This window comes from Cololabis saira, chromosome 20 (assembly GCF_033807715.1).
Source record: "Cololabis saira isolate AMF1-May2022 chromosome 20, fColSai1.1, whole genome shotgun sequence".
Classification (NCBI taxonomy): Eukaryota; Metazoa; Chordata; class Actinopteri; order Beloniformes; family Belonidae; genus Cololabis; species Cololabis saira.
In genome coordinates, this window is record NC_084606.1 from 34589850 (window position 1) to 34614260 (window position 24411).

General features: G+C 42.4%; 1 protein-coding gene across 1 annotated transcript in view; it reads right to left on the bottom strand.

Moving 5' to 3' along the window:
• The window catches only part of ntn5 (netrin 5), a 31642-nt gene extending 9005 nt beyond the window's left edge, over nt 1-22637 (bottom strand). Inside the window, 5 exon segments of the mRNA XM_061709534.1 lie at nt 912-1061; nt 9820-10008; nt 13189-13399; nt 13401-14676; nt 22452-22637. Of these exon segments, the coding sequence (XP_061565518.1) occupies nt 912-1061; nt 9820-10008; nt 13189-13399; nt 13401-14666 (1816 nt within the window). The 5' untranslated portion in view covers nt 14667-14676; nt 22452-22637.
• Nucleotides 22638-24411: the final 1774 nt, after the last annotated feature.

Genomic DNA, 24411 nt, shown 5'->3' on the forward strand with positions numbered 1-24411 from the left:
TTTTGATTGTTCCATGAAATGCTATGAAACTGTGCTGAGCAGAGTAAAATGAGGTGAGATGTTGGAGGTGTCTGTGTGGGGGAGGGTGGGAGGTGGGAGGTGGGGGGGGGGGTTGAAGGATGCTAAACATAGGACAAGTCTGGCAGTAAAAACAAACATGGTTTTCTTTCACTTACTCCTTCCACTGGCAGAGTTATGAGTCTAGGCCGCGCGAGGAGACGGCTTGAGCCGCGCGACAGGTGTGACGCTTCCTGCTCCAGACTCCCTATGTCACCTGATTGGCGCTCGCAAAGCGTCACTGGCTTTGTAGTTATCAGCACTTGTTGCAATTAAGCCGGGCATATGCGCGTGGATTAACGCTCACGGCTGATTTTCGGTTCAGGCCAGGCGCAGGGGATCGGAGTAGCAACAATCCTCTTGATCTGACGCTGATCCCTGATCAGTGGGGGATGAGGTTTCCCTACACTGGTCAGCTCATGTTAACGCTGCTGTGGAAACTGTCTCTAGGGATAATGAAAAGGAGACATGATGAATGACTGAGCTGAATTAGCCCGGAGAGCAGCGGCCCCTTTTATATCAAGCTACTATTAAATAAAAGGTTTAAAGAGTTAGATGGGATAGTTTAATCCATTTAGCTGCGAGCAAATGACGCTGAAGGAGAAATTAAAGTGGTCACTTTGTCATGGCTTAAAATAAACTATTAAAAGTCAGAGGTTCATAGTATAGTCAAAGGAAACCACGTTGTTTTGTGTAGGAACTACTTATAGACAAGAAAAATAAGCTTGACAGGCAATGAAACCTTTCAGTCTTCATAAATTGTAACAATAATTTGTATAAATTCATACTTTTGTGACAAATTTAATTCCTTTTACCGAGTTTTAAATAGACACGGCTGCACGTGGTAAACTTACGTATGCAGGGCCGTAGAGGGGACTTCCCCTGTTTATATCCAGGGGCACAGCGGTTACATCTGAGGCCGGTCACTCCTTCTCGACAAAGACATTGACCTGACGTCTGGTTACACCATCGCCCCACGGCCCCCAGAGGATGACACTGACATGCTGGAAAAAGAACATGACAAGAGATAGTACGTTATACATTTCGCTTATTTACAAGCAGTTGGCTTAAGCATGTTTTAAATCCCAAACAAGCTAACCATTTATGTAGCAGTACCACCCCCGACCACAAGGAGGTGTATATCACAAGAACTCTCATTTGTCAGCAATGCATATGACAAAATGGGAACTTCCAGCCAAGTGTGGACTTGTGCTTTTGGGAAGGCTGTACGTGGCAAGTATGAGTCTGGAGATTTGGGAAGGGAGACCGCATGTCTCTCTTTCTGCAGTTTGAACAACAGCGTACTTGTGTTATTGATGATGTCACAGCTCAGCTAACAGGCTAATACGTATTGCAATATAAATGTAATATCTAAACACACGCCCTAAACATTCAAACAACTGCTCTAAGTACTTAAAGGAGCCGTCTGTAAGAAATGGCCAAAACTGGTACTGCAGTCACTTTCAAAATATTGTTGAGCGGCGTGTACCCTCCCCCTCCTCCCCCCAACCAGAGGTTGCCAGGTAGGCTGCAGAATGCAGCAGGAACGTAGGCTGCCATGGCTGCGATAATTAAAGCCGAGCTGGCAACCCGGATGCCGAAACAATACTGACTTGGTGATTGGGAGATAGGTGGAGGGTGGAGCTTCAGAAACAATACTGACTTGGTGATTGGGAGATAGGTGGAGGGTGGAGCTTCAGAAACAATACTGACTTGGTGATTGGGAGATAGGTGGAGGGTGGAGCTTCAGACCAAAACAAAAAATGACAACATAAACATCAGTTGAGGGCTGCAACTCCTCTTTTTAAACTGGAATATCCTGGCTTGAGTGCTGTTGTCAGTGACATAAGTATTTGAAATGAACATGATTTTTAAATGTCTGTTGACATATCGGGGTCATTTAATGATTCGTTTTATTATTGCTCTTACATACAGCTCCTTTAAAGGGGACCTATTATGGCATCTAATACCTATTTTAAACAGGCCTTGAATGTCGTAAAAACAAGCTTTTGACTGTTTTTGCTAAATAAATTAGAAATTCAGTCTCTAAGCCATGTCTTTATCTTCCCCGTTTTTAACCTCATTATCTATGCGGGATTCTGAGTGGGCGGGGCTATGATAATGAGGCACTGTGCTGATTGGCTGCCTGACGTGATGATGCGAATGACGCGATACACCGCTACGAAAAAATGGTGGAAGCTCCGGCCGGCGTAGTTGTTGTTGTTGTTCCGGCCAGAGTTAGTTGTGGGCGTGGTTTCACACATCGCTCTCGTCGTTACGTAACGACGGGAGCAGAATCTGAACGGCTCGTAGAAGTCACATCACACTGGACGGCTCATCCGGGCGGCTGTACAGACACTGCAGAATTTGGTTGCTTTCCTCCTTCTCTGAGTTGGCAGCCTGAGGGGAGACCACTTTATATATTTTAAAACAATAAAAAACGTGTTTTTCATAATAGGTCCCCTTTAAGTTTCTATAAACATTACTTTATAGGTTATGTTTTTAATGGATTTGACACTTTTGTATGCTAGCCTTGTTATTTTTTTTTCGATCAGGATTTGTCGTTTAAACCATATGTCAATCAGGTTTGTAAAATAGCGTTTTTCCATCTCCGTAATATTGCAAAGATTAGGAAAATCCTCTCGCAGAGTGATGCAGAAAAACTAGTTCATGCGTTTGTATCTTCTAGACTAGATTACTGTAATGTGTTATTAGCAGGATGTCCAATTAATTTGCTGAATCGGCTCCAGCCAAAATGCAGCAGCACGAGTACTGACAGGAATTAGCAGGAGAGACCACGTCTCTCCAGTGTTAGCGTTGCTCCATTGGTTACCTGTAAAATTCAGAATCCAATTTAAAATGTTATTACTTGCGTATAAAGCCCAAAACGGCTTAGCTCCGCATTATTTGCAAGACCTGATAGTGCCTTATGTTCCTGGCAGAGCTCTCCGTTCTCAGAGTGCAGGTTTACTCGTAGTTCCTAGAGTAACTAAATGTAGATTTGGAGGGCGGGCGTTCTGCTATCAGGCACCATTACTATGGAACCAACTTCCAATCTGGGTTAAGGAGGCTGACACCACCTCCACCTTTAAAACTAAACTTAAAACATTTCTGTTTAGTAAAGCCTATAGTTAGTGTTTAGTAAACCTCTAGCTGGGGTTTGTAAATCTCTAGGTAGTGTAAACTCTAGTGTGTTAGAGTCGATCCTGTAGTTTCTTGTGCTGGCCCCCCCTTTTCTTCTCTTTTTTTCTCTTTTGTTCATGGTGCAGCATCCTCTGCCGGTGGCGAAGAGCATCTTTGAATGCAAAACACCGGATCCTGCAGTGTGGGAGTGAGAGAGGCAGGGTAACGGCCCGGGCAGGCGGGGGAGAGATTTATCCGTCAAGGCTTCCCTGGCCCTGCCCCTTCTCAACCTTTCCCCGACCCTGCACCTAACCTGGAGCTTTCTGATCGGGCTGGAGCTTCGGGAGCTGCATGCTGGCCTGCGGCCCCCACCCCGGGTCATCCCGTTGCTGCTTCCACCTGCCTGCTGTGTGCTGTTGCCGTCCCTGACCCCCAGTCTGGCCCTCGGCAGGAGGGGCTTATGAGCCTGATCCTGCTCAAGGTTTCTTCCCTCCTAATGGGGAGTTTTCCTTGTCACTGTTTGGCTTAAGGTTTTTCTCCCACTAGGGGAGTTTTTACCTGCCATTGTTTATGTAATAATTGCTCGGGGGTCATGTTCTGGGTATGGGTCTCTGGAAAGCGTCTAGAGACAACTTTTGTTGTATTAGACGCTATATAAATAAAATTGAATTGAATTGAAATTGAATAAAAAAAGTTTGGTAGAGATGAAAAGAAAAAACGTTTATCAAATAAACTTCATCACGGATATAAAGTTATAATATTCTCGCAGCGATGATTTCCGTTATTTCCATCAAACTGACATTTGAAACAGAAGGTCCCGCTGCGAACGTTTGCCACAGGTTTAGCAGCTCCTTCGGTGTCGCTGGGAGGAGCTGGAGACACGGAGGATCATTCCAGGACACTTCCCAGCAGACGTCTGCTGGGACCTGCAGGGAATCAGTCGCTATGCCTCGTCGACTAGTTCTTCTCCCAGTGGGAAGCATCTAAAACACGCAGGACAACAGCCCTCAAGGCCCAGACCTGAAGAGCCCTGCCTTCCAAGCAGACTACTCTCCATAAAATCTTAATTCTCCAGAATGGTTTTGTAAGACTTGCATCTCTATCTGTCTGGGATGCTACTGCTGCTCCCTTATTTAAAAATCTCCCGATTCTTACTATTTATGACATCAACAGTTACCAAATATGCATTTTTCTTTACAAGATATTTTCCTCAGAAGGAAATGTTCCTGAGCTCTTTGGGACATACTCTGCTACAAACTAGGGATGGGTGGTATGGACAAAAAAATGTATCACGATCATTTCTGGCATTTATCCCGATAACGATAAAAAATGATGATAAAAAAAATACCAATTCAACTCCACCTTTGTAACTATAAATCTATCACCACATTCAGTCTTTGGAGCCCCCAAAACACTGCTCTAAAAGATACTAAATGCTACTAAACTACATCAATTAAATTGAATTGATAAAAACCAATTAAATGAGTTACACCTGTACTGAAAAACTGGAATGACTCAGATCCGCCATGTTTGTTACACAAACACGTATCAACGGGAATTTATCCTTCTTTCTTTCTTTCTTTCTTTCTTTCTTTCTTTCTTTCTTTCTTTCTTTCTTTCTTTCTTTTTTTCAGGCTCATATCTTTCCTTCCTTCCGTCCGTCCGTCCGTCCTTCCTTCCTTCCTTCCTTCCTTCCTTCCTTCCTTCCTTCCTTCCTTCCTTCCTTCCTTCCTTCCTTCCTTCCTTCTTTCCTTCCTTCCTTCCTTCCTTCCTTCCTTCCTTCCTTCCTTCCTTCCTTCCTTCCTTCCTTCCTTCCTTCCTTCCTTCCTTCCTTCCTTCCTTCCTTCCTTCACGTACGTTGTGCGTGGATTTAACACAGAACCATAAATCATCTTTACACAAAAACGTCATCAACAGGAATTTATCATTTTTACCGCGAGATGACAAATTCTTACCGTGGGGAATTTTTTTGACGGTAAATCGTGAACGGTAAAATATCACCCATTCCTACTACAAACTCTCAATTTCATTCTTACTCAACACGGCAGGCCCTCGCCCTACATCCGCCTAAATGTCTGGAATCTAGAAGCCAGTTTTTGTTTAGGTATAGAGGTGTCAAAGTCTGGAATAGTTGGTACCAGATTGCAAACAACTGTAGGTCCCTATCCATCTTCAAAAGTCGCTCAAGAGAACATTTAATTCAACAATGTAGCCAAGAAAGCTCTTGCTTTTCCCACTGTTAATGTTTCTTTTGTACTTCATATTCTGTGTTGCCACTTGTTCAGCATAATATTCATATTTTCATGATCATGTCTTTATAGGTCTACAGTAATTTTTTATTTTCATTCATGTTCTGCATGCAATTTTTATGATGTATTATTTTTTTTTAATTTTATGATTTTGTATCCTCATAACTATATTGTTAAATGTTATTAGGTGGGGGCTCCTCATAAGCCTACTGGCTTGCTTGCTCCTCCCTGCACAGTTTCTTTTAACTGCACTTATTTGTGTGATGTTATTTTTATAGTATGTGCTAAATAAAAAAAATAAAACTAAGTCTTCGAGTGTAGACGTATTCACTCTGACCATTTTTCATGAGTCGTGGAAGTCGTGGAACAATGTCAACATACATACCTCAATATCTCTCATTTGACATATGTATATTCAACACACACCCCCTCTATTGGCTCACTCTTGGCTCCTCTAGGTGTCTTATGAAATAATCTGGCTGGGTGACGGCAAACTTTTCCAATATGTCCACAGATCATAACTTTGTGTGATGCAGCCAACAAAAGCCATGAGAGTTATCCAACATTAGCAGGCTGTGATCTCTCACCAACACTTAGTGACTGAATGACTGAATGGAGGAAAGTTAAATAAATGAGGAAAAAGTAGAAATGTGTATTGATTTATGAAGGCTGAAGAAGGCTAATTTATCACTGGCAGAATCCTGGTTTAAACTTAAATGGCAACAAGTTTATGTATACAGGAATGGGTGATATTTTACCGTTCACGATAAACCGTCCAAAAAATTCCCCACGGTAAGAATTTGTCATCTCGCGGTAAAAACGATAAATTCCCCTTGATGATGTTTTTGTGTAAAGATGATTTATGGTTCTGTGTTAAATCCACGCACAACGTGAAGGAAGGAAGGAAGGAAGGAAGGAAGGAAGGAAGGAAGGAAGGAAGGAAGGAAGGAAGGAAGGAAGGAAGGAAGGAAGGAAGGAAGGAAGGAAGGAAGGAAGGAAGGAAGGAAGGAAGGAAGGAAGGAAGGAAGGGAGAAAAGAAGGAAGGAAGGAAGGAAGATGGAGGAAGAAATGAGCCTGAAAGAAAGAAAGAAAGAAAGAAAGAAAGAAAGAAAGAAAGAAATGAGCCTGGAAGAAAGAAAGAAAGAAAGAAAGAAAGAAAGAAAGAAAGAAAGAAAGAAAGAAAGAAAGAAAGAAAGAAAGAAAGAAAGAAAGAAAGAAATGAGCCAGACAGAAAGAAAGAAATGAGCCAGAAAGAAAGAAAGAAATGAGCCTGAAAGAAAGAAAGAAAGAAAGAAAGAAAGAAAGAAAGAAAGAAATGAGCCAGAAAGAAAGAAAAAAAGAAAGAAATGAGCCTGAAAGAAAGAAAGAAAGAAAGAAAGAAATGAGCCTGAAATAAAGAAAGAAAGAAAGAAAGAAAGAAAGAAAGAAAGAAAGAAAGAAAGAAAGAAAGAAAGAAAGAAAGAAAGAAAGAAAGAAAGAAAGAAAGAAAGAAAGAAAGAAAGAAAGAAAGAAAGAAAGATAAATTCCCGTTGATGAGGTTTTTGTGTAACAAACATGGCTGATCTGAGAGCGAGATAGATTTATAGTTGACAAAATGGAGTTGAATTGGTATTTCTTTTATTGTCATTTTTATCGTTATCGGGATAAATGCCAGAAATTATCGTGATACATTTTTTAGTCCATACCGCCCATCTCTAATGTGTATGTATGTGTTGTGGACCCCAGGGAGACTAGCTGGCTGCTATGGCACCTAAACCTTAATAAATAAACTAAAATATGTCCTTAAGTTGAACAGAGAGAAGTATAGCAGAGATACCTAGGAGTCTTGACAGGTAAACAAAGACACATTCTCTACAAGGTAGTGATGAGAAAATGTCAGATCAAAGCACTTGATCTCCTTTGCTCCTGGTGTGTTTAGACAGGATGAACAACTTTGGTCTGAATGAACAGAAATCCTGCGTCTTCACTGATACGATCACCGCCTGGATTTGCCACGGTTTACATAGCGAGACTTTTTATTTACCGCTGCTATCAGGGGATGAGAGCGAATGAAAGAAGACAGATGAAGAACGGAAGACACACTTCAGCAGCTCTGCTCACACTCACATAGTGTTTACACAAACCTTTTGCATTGAGCCCAAACAGCTTGGCTGGAGAAAATAAGTAACTGCACCGCAGTCTTGTTTCTAGATGGTTATTCAGTGACTGTGTTTCCATGCATCAATAACCCTTTTAAAACACGAATATTGGCAATAACCCGGATTTGCACGACCTTGTAAACACCAATAACCTCTTTGAATAACCCGAATTTGTTCATATTGGGGTTTTTAAAAACCCCAATATGACCCCTGGGTTACTCCTTTTAAAACCTGAATATTGGGTCATGTAAACGCCAAACGGAATATCCCCATCAAACGGAACATGAATTTGTTTTCTGCGCATGCTCTGTTCACAAGGAATCCTGGTCTTTTGAGTCCAGGAAGTTCTTATAAACATTCAATTCAATTTTATTTATATAGTGTCTAATACAACAGATGTTGTCTCTAGACGATTCCAGAGACCCAGAACATAAACCCCCGAGCAATTATTACATAAACAATGGCAGGTAAAAACTCCCCTAGTGGGAGAAAAGCCTTAAGCCAAACAGTGAACGAGATCCAGGGTATGATTAAAACAGTGCGTCGGTTTGTCCACTTTTTGTGTAATACCTATCGATTCTAGAAGAGAATTGAAAGCTTATTTAAGATTATCACTTTCAACATCCATATGAATATTAAAGTTACCCACTATGATGAATTTATCTGTACTGATCAATAATCCAGATAGGAAATCTGAAAATTCAGACAGAAACTCTAGATAAGGACCAGCAGGGGGCCGGTACACTACCACTAACACAACTTAGTCTTTTGAGTCCAGGAAGTTCTTATAAACATGGAGAAACACAAGACCATGCCAGACTTTTGGAGTGAGGAGGAGACTAATCACTTCATAAATGTGATGAAGGAATTAACATTTTGGCATTTGTAGACGGTAGAAAGTACAAGGTTAGCGAGATTTACAAGAAGGTGAGCGAAAAGTTGCGCGAAGCAGCATTTGTTTTGAATTTGGATACAGGAAGAAGAAGCAGAAATGACGCTAATTGCGTCATCACGTTCTCCGAGTGTCGCTGGTTTGATCGAGATATCCCAAATGATTAATTACCATGTAAACCGAATATTCCGAATGTTTCAGTAACCGGAATATTAGCAATAACCCGCATTTTGACTGCATGTAAACGTAGTCAGTGAAATATGGCAAATGTAAAGTGAAAGCAATGATGCAACATTCTAGGGTTGGCACTGGTGCATTTAACTGTTTAAACTCATTTCATGCATAAAAAGTGATCAAATATAAGAACATTTAACTGTAGCTGGAGTTTTTTTCTTCCAACACGTGCATGCAGCCTGCAGAGAGCCTTTAAGTCTGAATATGTTAGACTGGCGGTCAAATCTCCACATAAACATGCCAGAGCGCCCCGGACCCCTTTGACCAGGCAAAGGTCAGGGGTCGTGGCAGATGCCGACCCGTGGTAACGACGGGGATAAGGGTGACAGCTCGGTGGGTGTGTTTCTGTGTGTGCATCGCTTACAGGAATACACTCACAGTGCAAGTACCCCATAAACACTCCTGTACGCATGAACAGCTTGGCCCACGTAAACACGCTGTCAGATGCTTGGATCTCCTTTTTTTCTTAGTCAAAGGTACCTGCCGAGCAGAGGTGTCAAGTAACGAAGTACAAATACTTCGTTACCTTACTTAAGTAGAAATTTTGGTTATCTATACTTCACTGGAGTAATTATTTTTCAGACGACTTTTTACTTTTAGTCCTTACATTTTAATGCAATTATCTGTACTTTTTACTCCTTACATTTTAAAAACAGCCTTGTTACTCTATTTCATTTCAGCCTTTAAATAAAAACTATCCAGTTAAATTGCTCCATCCGGATAGAGTGAATTTGGTTGTGGTTGTTTCAGATGTTCTTGTCCAGTTTTGTTCTTACATCCGTTCCCTCAGATTCCTGCAACTAAACTTGGATGTACATTCCAATAAAGGTTAGGATAAATGATAACATGCCTCTGAAGTTTGACTTTTTGCACCATTACAATACTAATAGGCAACTAGTCATCATATCTCCTGCTCTCTGAAACACATGTTAATGCTCAATAGTACACATATATGGTTCTTTCATATATTTGCATTATACTAAGATACATTCATTTTTAGTATTTTTAAACTCTAGTATCTATACTTCTACCTGAGTAATGAATGTGAATACTTTTGACACCTCTGCTGCTGAGCACTTTTTGACCCCACCACACAAACAGTGAACACACACGTGAAGAGACTGACGTTGGCAGGCCTTGCGGTGGTGGAGCGGCTTGCCGTGGTCGCGGGTGTATCCGTTCTGGCAGTACTGGCAGTGGCGTCCAGCCGTGTGGTGGCGACACTTCTGGCACACGCCGCCGCTCTTCCTGCCCGACTGCTGGAACACCTCCATGCTGAAGCGGCATTTGTTGGAGTGGCCGTTGCACTCGCACGCTGGAGAAGGAGGAAAAACTGTGAATTCCAGTGAGGGAAACAAGTGCTAGTGCTGCCCCCCACCCCCTCCGAGGTGCTGGGTTAGGCCCTGTCCCAATACTCCCACTACCCCAACTTTTCATCACTACCCCTAAATTTTGCGCGTTCCCGTGAGGGTAGTGGTGTCACAGTTCCTCTTTCCACCTAGGGGGAGTGAAGAAAACTAGTGTAGTGGCTATGAATCTGTCCCTACGGATCGAGGGTTTTCCAATACTCACTAGCTGAACTAGGGCCAGAAAAATTTCCCAGAATGCTTTTCGTCGTCATTTGAATCAAAAAAAAAAACATGGCGGACATTTCTTATTTTTCAGTGAATAAAATCAATATTTTGAGTTAGTTTCTGCATAAAAATGCGTTTTGATTACATTTCTAGCGAGAAATATATATTTTACCTTCCTAATATTCACTCAGTGAATGTATATAATCACTCGTTTGCCCGTTTTTGCGAAGTCTTTTTCAATGGTTTTTATGGTTCCGCGTTACACCAACGCAGAGCCTACGGCGTAGGTTACGCGGCGACGCACAAAGTACGCCGTACCCTACGCCGTAGGCTCTGCGTCGATTTAACGCGGAACCATAAATCAGCTCCGGAGCCAGCAGGCAGGCAGAAATCCCGAAATTTTCTGAGCAAATTTCTTAACAGGCGTAGCTACAACTGTTAGATTTCATCTATTAAACCAACATTTATCTTCCTAAATGATTTATTTCAGCCAGCGGTAATTCTCCACAGAGCTGCAGGTTTCTCCCCGGGACGACGGCGCAGGGCAATGGATAAACTGAGCCCAGGTTGGGGATCTAAACGGTTACTTTTACGCCTGAAAAAATATTACAACTTAATAAAGTGGCATATTAACAGCGCTACAGCTGAAATTAAAACAGCTTTTAGCTCTCAGCTTCATGATTTTAGTGGTGGTGCTGAAAGCAGGAGTAGGGGGAGTATTGGGACAGAACCCTGGGAAGATCTCAAGTGCCCTAAAATCTGTCCCTTCTTTTTTAAGGGTAGTGGTAGAAAGTAGGGGGTGTATTGGGATTGGCCTTTAATCTGTTTAAAATGTCTATGAAGACAGGAATAAAACTAAATGCAAAGGTAGACTTGCATCAGACATTTAGGGGTCTGTGTACGTGGGAGCAAATAAATAGCATAAATATATATTTGTCTTTTCAGTAGCAACTATATATCAGTTCCAAGTCCATCTTTGATAATGATTAAGATATATTTCAAGCAAAATCAGTTATCCATCCTACTGTAGCTGAGAGTTTCTGCTTTGAAGCTGCAAAACACCACACCGAGTCAGACAGACTGCAGCATCTGTTACTGCTCCACTCTGATCTGAAGTTCATCTGGAGTACAAGAGGACCTGGCGGTCAAAAGTTGTTTTTTTTTTCTTTTAATTTTTTCGTTTTGTTTCAGTCCCACTCTCATTGGCAATTATATGCATAAAATGTCTTCTTTACCTCTCATCATTCAGTCCATTAATTCACCTGGGAATGAATGGACGATTTACCTTTGCCTTTGAAAAATGTAAAGGTGTCTGGTGAATTTTGGAAAAAAAACAGATGGCCTGTTCTAGCTTGGAATGGATAATAAAATCACTTTTTTAATGCAACTCTTCTTATTTGTCTTTAGTGAAATTGTGAAGGTTACAAATGGCAAATGGCTCACGTAAACACTGAACAAACGAAAGCGTTCTTCTTCTTCTTATATGTCTGTAGTCCACATACACTATAAATATGTCAATTATATTGCCCATGTCAATGATAAGTCAATGTTCACGAATGCCTGATTGGTCTCGCTGTTCCCGGAGACATATATCCAACACAACTGGATTGTGAAGAAACACAAAGTGACAAGGAGTTGGCAATGCAGGGAACCGTTCTCCCCTGCATTGAGAACTATTGTATGTTGGAGTTCATATATGGACTTACAGAGAGCATATATTACCCCGGCGTGACTGCTGGTGTCTGGGGTCAGCAGAGACCTGAGTGCTGGTGAGCTGAGATGTACGGCGAACTGACATAGCTATTTTAGGGCCATGAGAGGGTCTTTTTTCATAAAATTCACAATTTCTGATTATTTTTTTATGGGTTTTAATTAGAGCTTTCTTGGGTATTTAAAGGGTCGTTCACATTTAGTTTTTCTTTTACAAGACTAAAGACCTGCGTTGGTCTGAAGAATCGTATCATCCAACTTTCAGTGGAGAATAATCATCCGAGTGCTGAAAGCAGATGTCTGACTCGCTGCATGAAGGAACTGGAGTTTGAAGTGATTTAACACGTGCACACGTGCACTGCCTTCAGTTCAAACGAGAATGCAATTGTTTGAATTAGTGTGAATGGACATTCACCATCAATGTGCTGTAAATGTGAAAAGACAGTTTAAGACAATTACCGCAGATTATGTATGAAAGCATAAAAAAACAACAAAAGTCTATATTTCCATGTCTATATATTTTACTGTATCGTCAAGAAAGAATAAAACGTATAAGATATTCTATAAATGAATGTAAACCCTTTAAAGAGAATAAAATGCGTAAAAGATTTAATCATGAAATTGCTTAAAACCTCGTTAAATGGACTTTTAAGTGTGTTTTGTGGAGGTTTTCTTTCATTCATTGAAAGTTCAAAACAGATAGTAATGTTTTTTGTAAAAACAAGCAATAAAATAAGATATTTTATCACATTTTCTCAAGAAATGACCCTATGTCTCTATTATTTTTATTATGTGCCCTGTGGTGAAGTAATTTTTTTTAAACATCACAATAAACTTGTTCAGTTTAAAGTCATTTTCAGGTTTCGTTCTCATTTTATTTTCTTATTTAAGTTTACATTCATTGCACTACTACTACTACTTTTTTGTTATGTCACTATATTAGTATCTTTTTATTTTTATTTATTTACTATTTTTTTAATTTTTATTAGTATTATTTATTTTATTTATTTATTTTTGCTATTGCCAAAGAAAAAATTAATGATGATAACCGGGGGGGGGAAGGATGGGGAGAGGGAGGAAAAAAAAAAAAAAAAAAAAGGTATGTTCATCTGTTTTGCTCTGTATTGTGGAAACAATCTGCCAATAAAGACATATATAAAAAAAAAAAGTAATTTTCAGCAAAGCTGGAGTTCCCAGGAAGCAGCACTCACCAACACAAGGGTTCGGCTGAGAGGGCGTCGCTCGATGCCACGGTCTGTCAAAGTAGAAATCCTCGCACACATCGCAGTCCGACCCCGCCGTGTGGTGCTCGCACACGCACACCGCGCGGCCCGCGTCGTCACGGCGACACCTGGAAGCGTGTCCGTTACACTTACACCTGCCTCCGACCTGCAGGTCTGAGAGGGGCGAGAGCAGCGCGGGGTGGAGGGAGGACAGGCCCCGAGGGTTTGTCCACCTGCAGATGTCTGGCACCGTGTCTGGAGTGCAGGGTGTTGTTCCTCCTCTTCCGGAGCTCCCGCCCCGTGTTACGGGAACTCCGGCCTTCAGCTGTCCAAGTGCATCCTCTGTTGGGACAAGGCCCCCAGTGACCGTTGTCCTTTTTGCGCCCACCTCCTTTGCCTTTTCCAGCTTTCTTTGGCAGAGTGAGCGAGTCAACGCTGACGCGTCCTTCCCCTTCCTTGCTGGTCACATTTTGTCCGTCCTCTTCCTGACCCGACCCTTTACTGTGGCTTTTCTTACCCTGCCTGTCCTTCTCCCCTTTGTTTCTCCCACTTATTTCAGAGTTTTTTATCTCCAAGTCAAAGAATCCCAGTGTATTATCTCGATTTAACTTGTCCACCTGATCTCCGGAGGGGCCCTTGGCGTCAGATCTCCACTTCAGAACACCAGTCCCTCTCGTATCATGCAAACCGTCCTGCCATTGTGCTTCTCCAACCTTATCAATGTCGCCTACTTTGGTGCCTTTGGACACGTGGTGGAAGATCACGCGGATGTCCGTGGCCGTCACCCAGTCCTGGAGGGTTGGGCTGTAATCGAAATCTGGGGAAGATGGGCGTCCGTCCAGTGTGGAGAAGGCCAGCACCATGCCGCCCCGCTGCCTCTGCAGCGGACGGGGGTCCGAGCAGAGCGGCTCCGTCTCCTGGTGTCTGCTTTGAGCCACCGTCTGAGAAGGCTGCTTGAAGTACTCAAGGCAGTCGCTGGAATAGTGTTGCATGGGCCTCCAGGTACGTCCGTAGTCCATGGATTTGAGGATGGAGATGGAGATGGGCTCCGACGGTTCCCCTTGGTTGCAGAACTGTAAACTTATGTAGGTGATCTCGAAGCGCCGGCCCAGCGGAACGGTGAGGACCCAGTCCCCCGTGTCCGGGCCGGCGTCGGCCGTCCAGCAGGTGAGGTTGTGGGGGTTGTGGAGGTCCGTCAAGGTGGCGACGTTGCCGTCGGAGTCCGGGCCGTGCAGCGAGTGGCTGGCGTTGACCGGGATCCCGTAGGCGGCGTTGATGAACTCTGACAGGCAGTGTCGGGGACGGCCATCGGGGTGGTAGCACGGGTCGTGGGGCGACGTCCAACTCAACGGGGTTTGGGGGAAGGAAGAGGAGGTGAGGGCTGGAGGGAGGAGGAGGAGGAGAAGCCGGAGGAAAACAGGAATGAAAGAAGAGGAGGGGGGAGGGGAAAAGGGCAGGAACATCATGTCATCCAGCCTGTGGGAGAAGAAGAATATCATTTTAAGAGAAATCTGTGAACATTATATCATAAAAGAACCCTCCAAAAAAACCCAAACTGATTTACATGATGCGTATTTGAAGCCAGGGAAGGAAATCTAAGATAGACCACCTGTGCCTTTACTAAAAACACATGCCGCCACTAGGAATGGGTGATATTTTACCGTTCACGATATACCGTCAAAAAAATTCCCCATGGTAAGAATTTGTATCTCACGGTAAAAACGATAAATTCCCGTTGGTGACGTTTTTGTGTAAAACTGATTTATGGTTCTGTGTTAAATCCACGCACAACGTACGTGAAGGAAGGAAGGAAGGAAGGAAGGAAGGAAGGAAGGAAGGAAGGAAGGAAGGAAGGAAGGAAGGAAGGAAGGAAGGAAGGAAGGAAGGAAGGAAGGAAGGAAGGAAGGAAGGAAGGAAGGAAGGATGGAAGGAAGGATGGAAGGAAGGAAGATGGAGGAAGGAAGGAAGGAAGGAAGGAAGGAAGGAAGGAGGGAAGGAAGGAAGGAAGGATGGAAGGAAGGAAGGAAGATGGAGGAAGGAAGGGAGGAAGGAAGGAAGGAGGGAAGGAAGGAAGGAAGGAAGGAAGGAAGGATGGAAGGAAGATGGAGGAAGGAAGGAAGGAAGATGGAGGAAGGAAGGAAGGAAGGAAGGAAGGAAGGAAGGAAGGAAGGAAGGAGGAAGGAAGGAAGGAAGGAAGGAAGGAAGGAGGAAGATGGAGGAAGGAAGGAAGGAAGATGGAGGAAGGAAGGAAGGAAGGAAGGAAGGAAGGAAGGAAGGAAGGACGAAAGAGAAAGAAAGAAAGAAAGAAAGAAAGAAAGAAAGAAAGAAAGAAAGAAAGAAAGAAAGAAAGAAAGAAAGAAAGAAATGAGCCTGAAAGAAAGAAAGAAAGAAAGAAAGAAAGAAAGAAAGAAAGAAAGAAAGAAAGAAAGAAAGAAAGAAAGAAAGAAAGAAAGAAAGAAAGAAAGAAAGAAAGAAAGAAAGAAAGAAAAATTCCCGTTGATGAGGTTTTTGTGTAACAAACATGGCTGATCTGAGAGTGAGATTTATTTTGGTATTTTTGGTATTTTTTTTATCGTCATTTTTATCGTTTTCGGGATAAATGCCAGAAATGATCGTGATACATTTTTTAGTCCATACCGCCCATCTCTAGCCGCCACCAAACGGCATCACTTCAGCTGCAGCTCGCCGGCTCGCCATAGCCGCCAGTAAAAAACCTCATACCGTAAAAATGTAATCTCCAACCTTCGCCGGAGTGTCAGTTCACCAGTTTGAACCCATAATCAAAATGATCGTTAATGGCCGTCACGTCCTAAAACTCCCTTCCACCCCTGAAAGACTGGATGAGCGAAGGTGAAGAAGGGCCACGCACCCAGCAGGTCTGTCTGTTATGACAAAAAACATGCCCGACAGCTGGAGCTAAACCCAGCGCTGGAGCACATCCATCACATTTATTGCTCTCTTTTCAAATCATTTTTACCGCCGGTCGGTGGGGCGAGCTAGCGAGGGGCCCGTGCATGAGCCGTGTGTCATGTTATGTGGCAGACAGGAAGACGTGTGAAAAATGAAGGGAAGAAGAGGAGTCGGAGATTAGTTTTTGGGATTGTTGAAATGATAAATGGCCGCTTCGAGCGGAGCCCTTTCCGTTGAGAGGACAGGTTTGTGTGAGTCCCGAGTGTGAACACATTTCTTCCCGTTTCTGATAACTGCTGAAGAGAGTGAATTATTCTCCTGTCAGGATCTGGTATGTGGGCAACATGAAGGATGCATCTGCTCTGGAGCTGGTGATTTACTGCTTTTTCCTTAACTGCTAACACAAAAGCCCAGAGACACATTTCCCAACAGCCACAGCTTTTCTTTTTCTTTCTTTTTTTCAACACTGTCTTGCCTCATTTATGGGAAATTCAAATTTTGGTCCTTGAGTGAAATACCTGCCTCTTTCTCAACAACTGCCATCCTCGTACATTTACAAACAACTTTCCCCCGGGCCTCCACCGTCTCCCCGTCCGTCTGTCACCTGCCCCCTTCATTCTGCTCTGGGAATATTCTTAACTGCTGTGAGATTGATGACGTCCTAACAAGCGTTTGACACTGACAGCAAAGTCAGCAGGGCTACATAAACCAAGCTCGTAAGAGAGGACAGGGCTAAGAGCCTCTTCGGCCTCGTCATCCTGCTCAATTAGCCAGCCATCGAAATATGAGGCTTCCTTTAGGGACCACACAGATCCGGGGGCCTGCGTACCCAGAATGGCACTCCCTCAGCTACTCCGACCCCCTCCAGCCACGACAGACCTAAAGGTGAGACGAGCAAACCTGGACGGGGACAAAAGGGAAAGGTCGGCCAGCTTGGGTGGCTCTTTTTTTGTTGTGGTGCTGCTACAGGAAATGCTAAAAGTACAGTGATGAGTGGTCCGACTGTGACCCCCGGTTCGGTCAAAGCCACATTCCAGGGGTCCAGAATGCCTCGGCGAGCCATTCCTGGCATGTCGAGACATGCCCCGCGGGAATCCGAACGCACTGATAAGAAGCAGGACTTATAAGTTGATGGGTGATTAATTAGTTCTCTGGTTTCGTTCGGTGTCAATATCCTGGTTCCTATAAAGATGGAAGACAGCGCTAAGAGGATTACAAGCAGGGGGACATAGCAACAAGGAAACTGTTGAGACCATTCTGCTTTGAAAAAAAATCATTTTGGACTCTGAGGCCACGTTTACACATAGCTGGGTATTTACAAAAACGGATATGCTGTTAAGGTGCTATGAGCATCCAAACCTGCAGGGGGCAGTGTAACGAGAAGATAAAGTCATGCTAGCCAATCAGAATCCTGGAAAAAACCGTCAACAAATGACACCAGAGACATTCAATAAACGAGACAGCCCACTACGGTTCGGTTTCCTGTATCAGTGTCACGTGACTAACCCGCCCCTTTAGGAGACAGGAAGTAGTTCCTGAGCCTATTGAGTCTTATGGCAAAAGTGAACATGAGCACATATTATTACCAATTCCTTCGTCCCATAGTAACCTAAGTAAATATGGGACCCATTTTCCAAAAGCCACAAACCTTCTGAACATTCTGACACCAAAATGGAAATTTTCAGACCGACAGATTAGGAGAAAATGAACTTTGTTTGAGACCTGTCTCTGTCTGAGCAACACATTCTCGCAAGATTTGACTCTCATCGTTTTCCCATCGGATAAAATGAAGTTTAAAACTAAAATAAAACTTGCTTCTTTGCTTAATAATACTGTTATTTTTATTATTTAAGTCTTTTTGGAAGAAAGTTGTACTGTATCTAGTGTTTTATGTTCCAAAACGATGTGGGGAGAGGGGCGACGATGCCCACTTAGGAGACAGGAAGTGTATATCATTTCATACCATTGGCAGTAACGGTAATGCACTATCTTCTGTATAGAGTATCTTTGATGACACGTGTGAAGCCTGAATAATATGGTTCCGCGTTAAATCGGCGGCGTAGCCTACGTACGGTGCGCGTCGCCGCGTAACCTATGCCGTAGGCTCTGCGTTGGTGTAACGCGGAACCATAAATCAGCCTGGACTGCCAGTTACTTCCAAGACGGAACGAGTCTTTCGTTTGGAGTGACAGAGAAGTGGAGTTACTTTGTGGTGACTTTAGAATATAAAACAGGTAAAATACAAGAAAATATTGACGGTGGCCAAACTAATTGTAAACACAGGTCGCACACATGATGCTGGTGATGTTTTTGTTGCATAATGTGACGTTCTGAAGCCTAAATGTCCGTTTCCCTCCGTTTACAAGCAAACGTGAAAACGGAGTTTTTGAAAATCTCCACTTTGGCCGGAGTTTTCAGAAATTATGGTTTTTGGTGACTTTGAGCTTCGTTTTCATGTAAACGAACAGCCAAAACGCATGAAAACACCACCGTTTTTGCTCCGTGTAAACGGGGCCTGAATTTTGAGCGAGCGTAGACAGGTGGGGGTTCAGGGCTGAGGTGGGAGGAGAAGGGAGGGAGGTTGTTTAGCATTCCCGTGACATGCACTTGCGCTCGTCTTTGTCACATTACAGGACTGATTAAACAGTGGCCCGTTACAGGCGCTTTGATAAATGGATGCTCATACGAGAGGGGCCCCTGAGGTTTTTTTATTCCCCCCCCTTTAGGCCAAATCCAGACTCCCTCGTCTTCCGAAACAAGATCCTCCGTCTGGCACCGCCGGCCTAACCCACCGGATACGGTTTCGATGTTCTGCCGCTTTCCATAAATTCACACAGTCTATCAGAAGCACATGTTGGAGATGAGCGCCAGTCACAATCAAAGTGCCTTTTAATGAGAACTCGTTTCTCTTGATGCACGTTGGATGTAAACCCGTCTTAATTATCACCTGCTGAGTCCAAATAGAGCGTAAAATCCCACAATAAGTCTGTAAAACATAAATATGCCACTATTCGTAGGGCTAGCCGTAAAACCCAAGGAAGTTTTGAAATAACTTGGCAGCTACGTGTCCTTCAAAATGCTCAAACAGCCAAATAGTGGTATGATGAGATCAACAACGAGTCGGGCGGGTGATCTTTAGAAGCAGCTATGCTTGGCCGGCAAGGGGCTGGAAAAATACTTGCTGACAACCTGGGGGCATGTTTACAGCAAAGTCCAACAGATGAGAGCGACGAGAGCAGCGCCCGCGCGGGTTCCTGCTCTGCAGTGCTCATTTATTTCCAAACGTGACAGTCCTTTTCTGATAAAGCTGAAATTAAAACTAGAAACCCCCCAAGAGTTAAATGCAAAATGGAAAACTTGGTAATAAAACTGTGTTCATGTCCTGTTCATTGTTTTATTCGTCCAACAAAATTGAATCGGTGTGAAAGTATTGTTATTTTTCTCATTGATGTACAGTATGAATTTAATTACCGTATTTTCTGGACTATAAGCCGCACCTGCATATAAGCTGCATCCGCTCTAGTTAAAAAAAAAGATATGCAAGCTGCAGATATTTATGTTGTTAGATTAGATATTTACTACATGTACAGAACCATTTTGAACTGTAATTCTGTAATTTAATAAATAGATCCTTTCCTAACAGTGTCTTTTAACACGGCAGCAACTTTGCTGATTAAAACGGGACAGAACCAAGAGAAAATAACCGGTATTTATTTATCTATTTATCTGTTTGAAATCTGCTTCTACCTACTTCTATCTGCTAAAGAAGAAGTAGTGTATTCTTCTTTGCATTTATTTAGTCTTAGTTTTGATTCTAATTCCGGTTAGAGCGCCCCCTAGCGGTGGAAGAAAAATCCACAGAATAGCTGCACCTTTGTATAAGCTGCATGGTTGAAAACTTAAGAAAAAATTAGCAGCTTATAGTCCAGAAAATACGGTAACCGCAAATACAAAAGCTTATTAAGGTGATATATGATCATTTTAGAGGTTTTATTTGCAGCAACCTTGTGTGTTGTGATTTTGCTGGTCGTCAGAGCGGAGCTCATGTGTGGTATTCTCTCAGCTACCTGCTAAGTCGCTCTGACCTGTTCACACTTTAGAGGCGCGGGGCCTGGCGTGGATCTGGAGCTGTTCTGCTCAGCAGATGAGCTGGATTTGGCGTGTCTCACACGTTTTAACATTCCTCGTCATGGACAGGCAGCAGCTCAGGCCGGCCAGACCGCGGTAAATGTAAAAAAACTCAACATTTCCAGCTACTATGTGAAAAAAAAAAAATGTAAATACACCCAAAGCTGAGATAGTAGCTGCAGCCTGCAGCTCATGCTTCAAGACTTTAAAATAAATACAATCAATTATATAAGCTCTCTCTTGCAGCCAACACTTTTGAAACTCAAGCGGGCCACCTGTTGGCACATGTTACCGATATGACACCTTTGTTAATTTGCAATTGTCCTCATCCCTGTCAGAAACACAACACTGGACTCTGACTGAGAAGAGGCCGGCAGCGCCTGAGGTCTGTATTCCCAAACTGCATTCCTGCCTGCACAGCCGAGGCCCGACTGTGTGTTATTCCACGGATTCCCGGAGTCCTGTTTTTAGGTGTAATAATCTAATTTTAGTGGGGCAACCCAGGAGGTGGAAGCAACAGACAGCACAAAATGGATTATCACTGCTTGTATCTTTAGCTGAAGGCCCTTCACATTTGCACCTTAGACATAGACAAACTGCATCCTGGTGCTCCTAAATCTTAAGATTACTTGCTTCATTTCATTTAATTAAAAAAAAAAAAACCTTAATATTAAACTCTGCCTGCAAACATCATCCTGACTGACTGGATGATACTGAAAAACAGATGGAGCAATCAAAAGACAAATGTGGGCACGCTGGAAAGTTTAAAAAAGAGAAAACAAGGCCTCTGGTTGTAATTGTGCACCAATTAAATCCGCATTAGAGCAGGTTGACTGTTAGAATCAGGCGGTAAAGCAAACACAAACACCACAGGGCTCTTATCAGCCCCAAATAAACCAAACAAAGAAAAAAAGAACAAGTAAAAAACACAACTGGCTTCTTCCAGCTGATTTACAATGAAATATTTTCATCCAAAATATTTTGAAATATATAAACAAGCTGCAGAAGTTGGTTTTTATTACATCAGCGCAGAGCCAGACTGTAAAATTCACTCTTCCAATAAAGCTGCGCCTGCAGGACTGGAGAGACTGCGCGTTTTTCAGTTCAATAAAAGCTGCAGATGATTTCTAATGAAAAACAAACAGACCTTAAAAGGATGCAGAGGCTTGTTACTGGAGCAGCTTTCAAAATTAGACTATTCCTTCACTTGCTGCGGTTCATTAAACATACATGTTTATCATATTTAGTCGAGATTACTTTGGCAAGACTTAGAATAAAGCCCGGGGTGTAATCGTTGAGTTAATTGCACTTGTTGAGCAGAAATTGGCTGCGGTCAATTATCTCAGAGAAGAACAATAATATTTACCCAGAGAGGCTATCAGGCTGATCAAACAGCCTCATTCAGATGTTTCAGTTTGATAATTTGGCTTGCATCTGTTGTCATTTAGGATAAATTACAGGCTGCTACTAAAAATAAGGCCGTAAGTGAAAGTAGTGGGGTTAAATTATGTTCTGATATTTAACGCATCAAAAGTCGTGATGATTGAAAAGAATAAAAAAGCAATAGAAATACGAAATTCGTAATGAAATACAATATTAAAATAAAAAATAATGCCAAATAAAAATAATGAATTCCAGCGTTTAGAAATAAAAAAAAATCTGAATTTTGGATTCCAATTTTTTGAAATTGTCGTTTGCTTTATAAAAATGGCCAGAATTATACGTATCCGCATCTTTTGTAGACTTATAGGTTTATTCCCAAATTAAAAAGTGTTAAATTGGAAAATATTTGCAAGAAAATGAAACTTCCCAGCCGGCAGGCACTTTTTAAGGATAAGCAATTTCGGGCTGAGACAAAAAATCCGAATATTTAGAAATGTATTTAAACACAGAAAAAAATATAGAGAGAGCTAAAAGATATCACTTTAACTATACATTAATTTATGATACACATTTTGGGCTTAAATGTTTGAATTTGGTTCCTGTTTGTTGACTTTCTGCGCCTCTAAAAGTCGCTCGGATCCCGCGGCTCCTCCGCTCAGCGCGACCAGCAACTCAGCCATGCGTAAAGGCGGATTTATGGTTCCGCGTCAGAGCCTACGGCGTAGGGTACGCGTACCCTACGCCGTAGGCTCTGCGTCGATGTAACGCGGAACCATAATTCAGGCTTAACGCCCTCAGATACAGCAGCCCCGGGCCGGCAGCTCACTCACCATGTGCGTCCCAGTGATCATCGTCCGTGTCCCGCCGTCACACCTGAGCATTAAAAGCGGCGCAGCAAAGTGTCCGCGGCGGCTCCGAGCTGAAGACGAGAGGGGGCAACGCGCCGGGTACCGGGAGGAGGAAGAGGAGGAGGAGGAGGAGGAGGAGGAGGAGGAGAGACCGTAAATGAACGGGATCAGCTGGGAGGTGTCCGTCCTAACAGCAGGAGCTCTCACCTCCTCACGGCGCACCTCACATATGAGCATGGCATAAATCTTTATTCCGTCATAAACACAGACTAAAAAGACACTAAAACACGTTACAGCCCAATATCCTGTTGATTTCAAGTTTCAAATGCCTGGATATGGCGTGGGTGTAGTCAGTACTCGAGTTGTAAAAAAAAAAAAAAAAAAAATCAGGGGGGATGGTGGATTTCATCATATGGGGACAGATAATTTGTGCTGATTACAAATAATATAATATATTACAAATAATAGCAGTGACCAAAACACCTGCAGAAATACTGCAGGAATGACATAGCGGCAGTTAAATGCAGCCTTCTGTAAGCTTTAAATATCCACTGGGCTTACATCAAATACATCAAAACACAACAATAAAGAACAGTTTTCTGAACTTATCAATATGACTCTGTCCTTCACAGGATAAGTAAAATGGATCACTGCAAAAACTCACAATCTTAACAAGAATATTTGTCTTATTTCTAGTTAAAATGTCTCATTTTAGTAAAAAAAAATATCATTACACTTAAAACAAGACTCATCACTGGAAAAAAACAACAATTTTCACCTGTTTCAAGTAGATTTTCACTTGAAATAAGTAGAAAAATCTGCCAAGTTATTTTTCTGGTGATGACTCTAAATGTTGAAATAGCAGTAAAACCACATTCATTGATGAAATGACATAAGGGATGGAAAGGGGGGATGGCAGTTTTACAGGGGGGATGATTTTGACCGTTTTTTATTTCAGGGGGGATGCCATCCCCCCTCATCCCCCTCAACTCCAGTACTGGCTGTAGTTTAATATGACCAAATAACATCCCATGGTCTATAGTTTTTCCTTCTTCTACTTAATCGTCCTTGCTTGCCCTCTTCCCATTTTTCCCACTGACCTTTAGTTTATGTGTTCTGTAAATGATATTCCCTGTACAAGTATGTGTTTTTAATAACAAGATTATTTATGAAGCAATCACAACAGGGAAAACATTTTATTATGCTTTGCATTTGAAGTGGTGGATGGTGACCAAGTGCTTTTGTTTGAGGTGGAATTGAACCAAAACCGTTTTGTTGATCTGAAACGCTTCCATGAAAAGTCTTGGTTAGGTCCTGGGAATTTTTGTTTATTGAAAATTAAATAGTTTTTTCCCCCTTGCCACCCTCACCATTAGAACTTTTTTTTTCATGGTTTGAGGGAGAAAAACTAGAAAAAAGTGCTTGAACTTGAAATATTTCACGTGCATCTGAGTGATAAAGGCTGCTTGTGTCCAATGAGATGCTAAATAGTTTAAATGAGCTCCAAATACAACTTTAAAATGCTGTTCACACATTTATGTTACTCCTTATTTTTTCCATAAATTGCAGCACTATACAACAGGGGGAACAAAATATCATTTTTTTTCAAGATAAACAGGTCACAAACTCTATTTGCATCCATTTTTTGGGATTAAAATACTGAAATTCACTTTAAAACTTCATGGTTTTGTTCAGGAATTTTCTTTTTTTTAACACTGTGCACGTTTATTCCGACAGACGGGGCAACTTCAGCCGTCAGAGGAAGCTCAGTTGCTGTGGTCTCATCTCCCATTGACAAGGTGAAGATCTCACCCTCCGGTTCGCTCCAGTTATCCCTCGGCGGAATAAGAAAAAAACGGCTGAAGTTAATTGGCTGGAGTGGATGGTTCTCAGATGTGAAGCAAAACTGATACAGATGGAAATAAAAGAAGGAGAATCGAGG